We start from the raw sequence: 10,858 nt of genomic DNA on the forward strand, positions 1-10,858 counted from the left end.
GGGCCACTACTGACCTAGTCCGAAGTTAGGAACAGCCTTGCAAACCGCCCCCTCCCCCTCCATTTCATCAAAATCGGGGAACAAATTCAGAAAAGGTGCAGCTGGTTTTCTCCCTACACGTGCCGTAAAACTCGGGGGCTGGATCCACTTTTCATAGCTGTTTAATAAGAACTCCGGGCAGTTCGTATTACTTCTTTCTCAGAGTGCTTGGTGGTTTAAGTTAAAGCATTTTCCTCTCTCGCCTTTGGGGGAAAAAGCCTCGGCTGCTGGGGTTTGTGGGCCCCTCCCCCGGACTTCGTCTTCCTTTCCTTCCCCAGCCCCCGACCCGTTTTGCTCTCGTCCAAAACAGAGCGACTCCCCCGCTGCCGAGGAAAAGCCAGTTCAAGAAGCCGGGGGAAGGGTGGGGCCCCGCGTGCCCCGGAGCAGCGCCCCTCGAAGGCGGGGGCAGGAAGCAGCCGCCGCGCCCCGTCCCGCTTCCCTCCCTTCGGGCCAGAACAATGGCTTTTTGCCCGGAAAACGGAGTTGGGAGCAAGGGCGGGCGCGCCCCGGGAATCACTCGGGACTCGGTGGGCGCCCCAGGCCCGAAGCCCCTAGGCACCTCCTCCCCCAGCCAGGGGCCCGCCCGCGCCCCCACCCCCGCCCCCGCCCCCGCCCCCGCCCCCGCCCCCGCCCCAGCCCGGGGCCCCGCGCGGGACCCCCCGCCGGAGCGCGAGGCCCAGCCCGCCGCGGACAATGCGCGCCCCGCCCCGCCCCGCGCCCGCCCCCCCTCGCTGATTGGCCCGCACGGGATTTGGGCAGCGCGCGGGGGCGGGCGGCGGGCCGGGGCGCGGGCGCGGAGCGGCGGTGCGCGTGCGCGGGGCGGGCCGGCGCCGGGCGGGGGCGGTGCTTTGTGTGCTGCCGGCGGGGCGCGCGGCGGTGCGGGCGGGTGACTGGCGGCGGGCGCCGCGGTCGGGCTGGCTGCCGGGCAGCATGGAGGAGCTGAGCAGCGTGGGCGAGCAGGTCTTCGCCGCCGAGTGCATCCTGAGCAAGCGGCTCCGCAAGGTGCGTGCGGCCCGCCGGGCCCCCCGCCCGCCGCCCGCTGCCCGTCTGGCTCACGGCCCCTCTTCTCTCCCCGCAGGGCAAGCTGGAGTACCTGGTCAAGTGGCGCGGCTGGTCCTCCAAGTGAGTCCCCCGCGACGCCGCGCCCCCCTCCCGCCCCCTCGCCCGGGGGTGGGGACGTGGAGCCCCTCGGCCGCGCCGTCCGGTGGCCTGGGGGCGCCCGCGGGCAGAGCGGGAAGTTCGCGGGGTCCCCGCGGGCTCCTCCGGCTCTGAGGGGGGCGGGGGCCGCCCGGCCCGAGGTTGCCCTTTGTTTACACGCCCGCGGGTGCAGAGCTGGGCGGCCCCCCGCGCCAGAACCTCCTCGGCTCCCGCGCCGCGCTCCCCCCAACCCCCGTCCCGGCCGGGAGGGAGGCGCGGGATGCAAGCCCCCCTCCTCTTGGCCAGATTCTCCCCGCTGTAACCTGAGCTTGCTATTGATGGATGTAGAGTTTCTTTTTTTTTTTCTTTCTTTTAATGGAAGGGAGGGGATTTGGCATCCCCGGAAGGGGCTCTCTGCACAGCTGCTCCCGCGGCCCCGTTTCTGCGTCTTCCCGGACCCCGCTCTTTCTTCGCTACCCCTCGAGGTGCCCCGGCCCGCGCGCCACATTGTTCTGGATCTCGGGCTGGGCGCCTGTGCCCCTCCCTGCATGCTGGACCTGCCTTCCCTTCCTCCTCTGGCTCCGGGCCAGGGTTTGGGGGAATCCCTCTCTGCAACTTTGCGTTTTATGGGGGTTTGTTTTTCTCCCAGGCAGAGACTGTGGGAGTCCTCTTGTGGCCTTGTTTTAATTGGGGGGTTGGAGCAGCAGTTTTCCTTTGGGTCTGAGGTTAGAGTGCTGGCTTGGTGGGGGGGGTGGCCAGCCTCCAAAACCTGGGTTTGGACTTTGAGAAGTGCCATGGTGCTACGGTGCCACTGCCATCGGCCCAAGTTGAGGAGCGGTGAGGGCGGGCCCCCTCGGGCTGCCTTGCAAAGCGGCGATCATCAGCCTGGCGTCTCATGCTGCCCTGTCCTCTGCTTTGCAGACATAACAGCTGGGAGCCGGAGGAGAACATCCTGGACCCGAGGCTGCTCCTGGCCTTCCAGAAGAAGTGAGGACGCTGACAGCACTGTGGGGAGGGTGTGGGGGAGGGACGGTGGCTGGTTGGAGTCGTGCTGGGCGCTGCTCGCCTGCCGGGAGGCTGGAGCTGGGGCTGTGGTCTGAGGTCCCTTAGCAAGATTGTGTCCAGGGCCATCTCTGTGGCTGGCTGTAAAAGTCCCCAGCCAGCCCCTCTCCCACCTTCTCCTAGCCAGCCTGTATCCATCCCTGAGAAGACCCCAAGTAAGTGCTGCTTTGATGTTTCCAACAGCCATACTTGCAAAAACCAACTTTTTCAGTTGCTTCAGATAAAGATGTTATAGCTTCTCTTGGCCTTTTCTGCTGAGTAATTTACACATGGCGCTAACAGAAAACCAGGAGAGCAGGTTTGCCACAGTGACGCAGGTCTGCCCTTCCAGCCCTGCACGCGTGTGCCATCAGGCAAGAAGGCTCAGAGAGGGAGCTGGAACACACAGCACGCAGTTGTGCCTATTGTGATGTCTCTCTCAAGAAAGAAACATTTATTTTGCTCTGGCCTGCAGCATACAGTACCAAGTAGCACCATGAGGCCGGATTGGGCCAGACTTGTTTCTGTAATTCTAGATATCATTTCTATTTTTAGGTAGGAAGTTTAGGTTAAGAGATAGGCCTCCTTGAGATGTTCAAGGCCAAGGGGTGGTGAGGAGAGGGCAGTGGATGTGCCCACCTGGCATGAAGGGCCAGGGAGTGCTGTTCAAGCAATGGCAAGACGTGGGGGGTTTCACTGACAGCTCCCCCTGGCTCCCCTGGCTGGACTTGCCCTGTGGATAGAGGCAGAAGAATTGGTTGCTGGAGTCTTTCCCAGCCAGGGACATATTGGGAAGGTTTGTTCTCTGGTAGCAAAAGGTGCATTCCCTTTTTTCCACTGTAGCGGGACATATTGGGTCTTCCCAGAGGGGTCATGACAATGGGGAAATAGAGTTTTCTGGTGGGGCGAGCAAAAAGAAGAGCCTGTGCTTGCTTAAATCCCTTTGGAAAATCGTAACAGCAACCCATTGTCTTCTGTTAGTTCCTGTCTGGGTGCTGTGAGCCTTGGGGTAGGGGAACGGCTTGGCCCACTTCAGAGGCTGGTGCGTTTCTCTGGATCTAAGACGGTGTCCTAACTGTTGAGAGAGATTGTGCCCTTGCCCCTGGTTTTGGTTAGAGCAGACAAGAGCAGAAACACCTGAGATAACAAGAGTGTAAAACCCATGGGTGGCTTGGATTACATCGTGGAAGAAAGAAAACAGAGAAGGTGGGACAGCTTTCTCCATCCACCAAAATGTTAGCTCCCTCTGGGCACTAGGAGCTGGCGGTTACCTGCTTGGTATTGGAGGGGGTGGGGGTATGGCCCTTGGCGACGCACAGGATCACAGCAGTCAGTGCACAGGTTAATATTTCAGCGGAGGAGATCCATGCAACACTTCATTGTCCTTTTAGGAGATTTCAGGTTAAGGACCAGCACTTAACTGGAGTATGAACTTTGCCTGGTACTAATCAGAACTGTGTTGAGGAGGTTGCCTTCCAGGCCCCAATGAGATGATGTTTGCCCAGATAATTACCAGGGCCCCTTCCCTGAAATACAAGCTTTCCCTGGGGGCTGGAGGTTCTGCTAGCACTTCATGACCCAGGAGGTGTGGAGGCTCTTCTGGGGGTGGGGTACTGCGAGTGGTGCGTGCATTGAGCCCTGCCTGCCTCAGACCTCGGCACCTCTGTCATCTCCCTCAAGAGTAGAGTTTAGGAACAGAGGTATTTTTAAAAAGGAAACAAGGAGAGTCATGTGCCAGCAGCCAGGCTCTGCGAGGGCTGGAGGACAGGGCCCACGGTGCTCCTTGCCCGGGTGAGGGTTTTATGCACCGGCAGCTGCCCAGGGGATTGGTGGCATCTCCTTGTCCTGGGCTTCCTTCTCCTATTGAAAGTAAGGAGGTTGGACCGTGTGGCCACCGAGGCCACTTCTGGTTAGAATATGCTAGAATTTCCACGCAGCAGTGCACCTGCAGGAAGCTGTCTTAAGTCAGAGAATACTGGGGTGTCATTGTTTTCCCAGCGTTGCTTTCCTGTCTTCAGCTTGTCCTTAGCCAAATGAAATGGGATGGCTGGTTACTGACCCTAGTGCAAAGAATGGGGTCTGATCTCTGCCTTGGGTATTTGATGATGTGTTTGCGGCAAACAGGATAAGCTATTACAGGCCAACAGGAATAGGGTGCTGGAAGCCATAGAGTCCCACATGGTAGAAGGGGTATGCACAGGGCTTCTCCCCCATTAACTAGTGGTGTGCCTTCAGGGAACATGAGAAGGAGGTGCAGAACCGGAAGAGAGGCAAGAGGCCGAGAGGCCGGCCAAGGAAGCTCACTGCCATGTCCTCCTGCAGCCGGCGCTCCAAGCTCAAGGTGGGTGGCTGCGCTGGGTATGCTGACCCCACCTCCCAGCACCCCCTTGGCGTAGGGGGCAGGCAGAGGGAGGGTTTGGGGCCCTCAGGAAGGGGGTGGCACTTCTGCCAACAGTCTGTCCCTCTACTCGGAAAACAGGAGCCCCCTTTCTTCCTGTCTCTCAGCTTCTGCTGCCAGGGGCCCCAGCCGGCTGAGAGTTCCTCCCCGCCCCTCCCAGGGGCTTCCTGCTTCAGCCTGTCCTGCACGCCTCTCTGCTGGGTGGCAGGGTCAAACTGCTGCTGACAAGCACTCTTCCCTCCCAGGGGGTCCTTGGGGGACGGAAAGGAACAGGAAGCATGCGTACAGTAGGTGCTCATAGGATTGCCGGCTGGATGTGACTCAAAAGCCTAAGATTTGGGGGCTACTCCAGGCCCACCTGCGGGTGCACCTTAAATCGAGGTGGCCACGAAAGGCAGGGCTGAGTGAATAGTCGGGGTGCCAGGAGGGGCCTTGGAGGAGGGCAGAGGCAGTGTGGGCTGATGATGTGCTTTGGCCTTCTCGGGACTGTCCTGTCACCCCTCCTCGCTACAGTGATGGGCTCACCCCGCCACAGGTATGCATGCGCCCCTGGGGTCCATGGTAGGGCCCCTCCCTCCCCTGAGGACAGGTGAGGCAGGACAGGATGGGGGAGGAGGGCCTGGCCTCAGTCCCGGGTGTGGCTTTGATTCTCTCCTCCGGGCACTGTCCCTGGACCTTCACATGTTGTGGCCACGAGCTCAGTCACTAACAGCACCTACCTTTCCAGGAGGATTTCCTGAATGAACAGGATTCCCTGCTGTAGAATCTTGTTGGCTGGTCTACACTGGCCTTACATTATCTTGAAAATCTTTCTTTTGAGCAGGATGGTGGGGGCTGCAGGAGTTCTGCTGACTGAGGAGTGGCCACAAGGCAGTGATTGATGCCTTGTTTGAGGAGGTTTGAGGAGATCACTCCTGTTGAAGTTGGGAGAACGGGGTGGTAGGGAGGCGGTGTTGGATCTGACTCCCTAAAGCACACGCTGTAGAATTCTGACCCAGCAGGCAGCATGGAGGCCTGTAAAACACAAGGACACTCTTATTTAACATTTGCGGTGACATCCAGAAGGCGAGGAAGACAGTGGTTTATTTACCTGTATCCTGGAAGGCTCAGACTGGGAAATGGGGATACTGAAGCCCACTTGGTGTAGGCTGCAAAGCTGTGCATGCTACTTAATACGACTTGTAACCTCCTGAGTCCTGAAAACTGTGATGCTCTGGATACAGTTCCCTTTGAACGTCTGCTCTACAGCCTGGAGCTAAATCTGCATCCCCCTTGAAAGCTGATGGTGGATGGGGATGTCATGGTGTGGACTCTGTCCGTCCTTACTCTGTCTTCATTTTTACCAGCCACCTATTTTTCTCTCTATCTACCTTTAATTTTGCCTCATGGAACTGTGAGCACGGTGAGAAGTTGCTCCTACCTGACTGCCTCTCTGGTCTGGAAGCCACAGGAGTTGATGGCTGCAAGGTGCCCAGTGTTCCTTGGGGACAGCATGGCGCTCTGGACCCTGGGAGCAGGCAGTGGAGGTGTGACACCTTCTCCTTTATCTTTTTTTTTTTGAGACGTAGTCTCGCTCTGTCGCCCAGGCTGGAGTTCAGTGGCACAATCTTGGCTCACTGCAGCCTCCACCTCCCGATTTCAAGCAATTCTCCTGCCTCAGCCTCTGCAGTAGCTGGGACTACAGGTGCGCGCCACAACACCCGGCTAATTTTTGTATTTTTAGTAGAAACAGGGCTCCACTGTGTTGGCCAGGCTGGTCTTGAACTCCTGACCTCAGGTGATCCACCTGCTTCGGCCTCCCAAAGTGCTGGGATTACAGGCGTGAGCCACCGCGCCCGGCCAACTTCTCCTTTATCTTTCCAGGAACCCGAAGCTCCCTCCAAATCCAAGTCCAGCAGTTCCTCCTCTTCCTCCACGTCATCCTCTTCTTCCTCGGATGAAGAGGATGACAGTGACTTAGATGCTAAGAGGGGTCCCCGGGGCCGCGAGACCCACCCAGTGCCGCAGAAGAAGGCCCAGATCCTGGTGGCCAAACCCGAGCTGAAGGATCCCATCCGGAAGAAGCGGGGACGAAAGCCCCTGCCCCCAGAGCAAAAGGCAACCCGAAGACCCGTGAGCCTGGCCAAGGTGCTGAAGACCGCCCGGAAGGATCTGGGGGCCCCGGCCAGCAAGCTGCCCCCTCCACTCAGCACCCCCGTTGCAGGCCTGGCAGCTCTGAAGGCCCACGCCAAGGAGGCCTGTGGCAGCCCCAGTGCCATGGCCACCCCAGAGAACCTGGCCAGCCTAATGAAGGGCATGGCCAGTAGCCCCGGCCGGGGTGGCATCAGCTGGCAGAGCTCCATCGTGCACTACATGAACCGGATGACCCAGAGCCAGGCCCAGGCCGCCAGCAGGTTGGCGCTGAAGGCCCAGGCCACCAACAAGTGCGGCCTCGGGCTGGACCTGAAGGTGAGGACGCAGAAAGGGGAGCTGGGAATGAGCCCTCCAGGAAGCAAAATCCCGAAGGCCCCCAGCGGTGGGGCTGTGGAGCAGAAAGTGGGGAACACAGGGGGCCCCCCGCACACCCATGGTGCCAGCAGGGTGCCTGCTGGGTGCCCAGGCCCCCAGCCAGCACCCACCCAGGAGCTGAGCCTCCAGGTCTTGGACTTGCAGAGTGTCAAGAATGGCATGCCCGGGGTAGGTCTCCTTGCCCGCCACGCCACCGCCAGCAAGGGTGTCCCGGCCACCAACCCAGCCCCTGGGAAGGGCACTGGGAGTGGCCTCATTGGGGCCAGCGGGGCCACCATGCCCACCGACACAAGCAAAAGTGAGAAGCTGGCCTCCAGAGCAGTGGCGCCGCCCACCCCTGCCAGCAAGAGGGACTGTGTCAAGGGCAGTGCTACCCCCAGTGGGCAGGAGAGCCGCACAGCCCCCGGAGAAGCCCGCAAGGCGGCCACGCTGCCAGAGATGAGCGCAGGTGAGGAGAGCAGCAGCTCGGACTCCGACCCCGACTCCGCCTCGCCGCCCAGCACTGGACAGAACCCATCAGTGTCCGTTCAGACCAGCCAGGACTGGAAGCCCACCCGCAGCCTCATCGAGCACGTCTTTGTCACCGACGTCACTGCCAACCTCATCACCGTCACAGTGAAGGAGTCTCCCACCAGCGTGGGCTTCTTCAACCTGAGGCATTACTGAAGCCCCGGCGCCACCAGCTGCGCGGTCTTACTCCCCTTCCCTGCCTATGATGTCGCTTGGCTAAGTGACTCCCAGCCCAACCCCCCTCAAGAGTCTGGGTCGGGGGAGGAGGAGTGGGTGGCCTCCTTGATGGGCAGGCTTGGAAGGGACTTCTCCCGCACCCCGCTCTGTCCCAGGACATAGGGCAGGGGGCCTCGCTGCCTTGTTGGTCTCCACCTTGTTCCTACCTCTGCAGGCCTCTTTGCTCTCCCCTCTTGCCTCAGGAAACCCGGTGGCACCTGTGGCTCCAGGTGACTGTCTTGAACAGAGCGGGCTTCTTCATGGCTGCGTTGTTGCTGAGTTTGAACTGCTCCTCCCTGGCCTGCGTGACTGAATCACAGCTTTGGTCCCTGTCTCGCAGGGGCTGAGGTGTCAGGAGGGGACTTCTGGCCCACCTTGCCTTCAGCCCTGGAGTGGGCAGAGAGTATTGTGGGGAGGCATGGCCAGTGGGACTAGTGTTCCCTCCATCTGGCCGCAGCTTTTGGGAGATGGGGTGGGCAGGGGCGGTCCTGGCTGGCATTGCCTGAGCCGGCAGTGATGAAGTGGGGAGCTTGCCCTTGACAGGTGGGGGCTGGCTGGGGCCTTAATGTGAAAGGACAGTGGCAGGCAGCTGGAGTAGAGCGAGCCCAGCAGCCCTAAAAGGCTGCCTTCACGGCCATCTAGCCCCAGTTCAGGGCAGCATCCATAGCCCACAAGCCAGCGTGGGTGGGGCGGGGGTGGTCCCACAGCTGGGTTCCACCTGAAGAGCCTCCGTGCCTCGGAGCAGGAGAGGCAGGCTATGGCTACCACCCTCTCTCCTGCCCGTGTCCCAGTGAGAACTGACCTGAGTCCCCTTCCAAACCCAGACCCACCTCCTGCCCCAGGCCCACTGAAGCATGTTCCATTTCTAAAAAGCCCAGAGTTCAGTGTGTCCCAAGGAAAACCCAAAGTGGAGGTGCTCAGGTCCAGGGGAGTCCAGTGGGCAGGACCCTTGGCAGGCAAGCCCCTCCCTCCACTCCCAGGACCTACCTTCTGCTAGTAAAGGACTGGCTTCATCCTAATTATGGCCCACAGACTGCCCCGGAGACCTGGAGGACAGCAGTGCTGGCACTTGGGTGTCCATGGGCCCGTCTGCCGGCTCTGCCTGTGCTGCAGGTGTTGGCCGTGGGTCCAGCCAACAACTCCCTACCTCCTGTGTGGGTCCCTGCCCAAGTGGATGAGGCATTCCTTGAGGAGTATCATTTTCCCTGACAATCCCCCTCACCTTTAGGGGTTCCCTGCTTGGCTCTTTTCCAGCTGAAAAACTAGACCTGTGCCATTGGGGAAGCTGGACAAAGTCTAGGGGGCCCGCCTGGTAGAGGGCCCCGGGAAGCTGGATCTGTCAGCCTCGGCCCTGAGGCCCCTGTTAACTCAAGACTGTGAGCTGCCTCTAGGTGGTCATGTCTGGGAGCTACCTTGTATGGCTTCTGACCAGTATCAGGATTTCTGTTCTGAGAGCAGCTTGGGCAGCAAGGCAGGGCAGCCCAGAGGTGGCAGCGGCAGGCAATCTGGTCACTAGGTCTTTGTGATGCCAAAAATAAAAGAGGGTGGGGTGGGTGCTTTCTGTTCCTCTGATTGGATGGAGTCCGCCAGCAGGCATGGGGCTACATTCCAGTGCCTGACTATAGGGAGGCACTCCTGATTCCATGGAGCAGCCCGGACTTTGAGAATGGGCTCTGGTTTGCGGGGGGCAGGCCTACCAGACTGCAAGACCCCCCAGTACCTCACCGTGCCAAATAGGAAGAGGTGGCCTTGGTGTAGCCAAATTGATCTTTTTAACAGTGTGCCTTTGGGGAGGGACCCATGTCCATGGCTTCGTTGAGGGCCATCCATATGCCAGCTGGGGGCCAGCCCACAGTGGCCATGTTGGCTGCAGCAGGAATGGTGCCCACCTCGGCGAATTGAAGGGCTAAGAGTCCCAGATAGCTAGGCCAGAGCTGGAAGCAGACAGTAAGGGGAAGAGCTGCTCCCACAGGAGAGGGAGAGATTCCAGCTCACTGCGCAGCCTGGGAGGAGGCGTGGATCCTGGCACGCTGGGCCTCAGGCACCAGCCTCCCTGTGCTCGACAGCAAAGTCTTGACTCCTTCCCGCTGAGCACTGTGCTACCTTCACTGCTCCAAAGCCAGACTAACAGCTCTCCAAGCCCTTGGGGTGACTCGGCTTCCAGGAGCTGTTGGAGAAATGAGGATGTCTGTCCCTGTCTGCCTGGGCAGGCCAGATTCCTCCCCAGCAGCCGGGTCTCTCCAGACCCTGATTCGGTGCCTTTCTGTTTACCAGCGACTTCAGTCCCAAAGTTTGAATCTGCAGATACCTTACTCCCAGCCACTTTGCCTTCTTACTGTGTTGTGTGTTTTTCCTGGTGCTTCAAGAGCGTGTGCAGGGCAAGTGCCGTCACTGGGAACTGCACCAGATGCTCAGACTTGGTTGTCTTATGTTTACCAATAAATAAAAGTAGACTTTTTCTATTTTTATTTGCTGCTATTTGTGTGTGTGTGTGTGTGTGTGTGTGTGTAGCTAGGTATCTGGCACTTCTGACAAGATGCATTGTTGCTTTTTTCCTGAAGGTCTCACAGGAACTGTGGCAATGGTGTGTGTGTGAAATGGTGTGTTAACCGCGTTTTGTTTGCTCCTGTATTGAATAGGAAGCAGTGGCCAGTCTGTCTTCCTTAGAGATGTTAGCATATTTTTATATGTATATATTTTGTACCAAAAAAGAGTGTTCCTTGTTTTGATTACACTCGAAATTCTGACCTAGCTGGAGAGGGCTCTGGGCCGAGAGCTTTCATTAAGGGGAGACTTTGGGGGAGGATCAAGCTTTGAACCAAAGCCAATCACTGGCTTGATTTGTGTTTTTTAATTAAAAAAAAAATCATTCATGTATGCCACTTCTAATTGCTTTCAACTATGGCTGTTTTCTTTCTTAAAAGAGAACAAAAGTAGATATGTTATTGCCCTAGGAAAGGATCTCTGTTGAAACAGGACAGCAGCCTAGGGCCCACATTTAATTAGGAT

At 58.9% G+C, this 10,858-nt stretch overlaps 1 protein-coding gene across 1 annotated transcript; it reads left to right on the forward strand.

The window, feature by feature from the left end:
* Positions 1-881: 881 nt before the first annotated feature.
* CBX2 (chromobox 2) lies at positions 882-10,317 on the forward strand. The gene is made up of 5 exons (XM_034943033.3): positions 882-1,041; positions 1,118-1,161; positions 2,098-2,163; positions 4,453-4,558; positions 6,479-10,317. The coding sequence occupies exons 1-5, from the start codon at positions 970-972 to the stop codon at positions 7,787-7,789; spliced, it is 1,599 nt and encodes a 532-aa protein (XP_034798924.1). The 5' UTR covers positions 882-969; the 3' UTR covers positions 7,790-10,317.
* The last annotated feature ends 541 nt before the right edge of the window (positions 10,318-10,858 follow it).

This window comes from Pan paniscus, chromosome 19 (genome assembly GCF_029289425.2).
Source record: "Pan paniscus chromosome 19, NHGRI_mPanPan1-v2.0_pri, whole genome shotgun sequence".
Taxonomy (NCBI): domain Eukaryota; kingdom Metazoa; phylum Chordata; class Mammalia; order Primates; family Hominidae; genus Pan; species Pan paniscus.

What these genes read in the sequence shown, in the direction of transcription:
- CBX2 (XM_034943033.3), top strand. Translation starts at nt 970, where the DNA reads ATGGAGGAGCTGAGCAGCGTGGGCGAGCAGGTCTTCGCCGCCGAGTGC. An exon ending in TGAGCAAGCGGCTCCGCAAG is followed by an intron (nt 1,042 to 1,117) that starts GTGCGTGCGGCC and finishes CTCTCCCCGCAG; the next exon opens with GGCAAGCTGGAGTACCTGGT. An exon ending in CTCCTGGCCTTCCAGAAGAA is followed by an intron (nt 2,164 to 4,452) that starts GTGAGGACGCTG and finishes GTGTGCCTTCAG; the next exon opens with GGAACATGAGAAGGAGGTGC.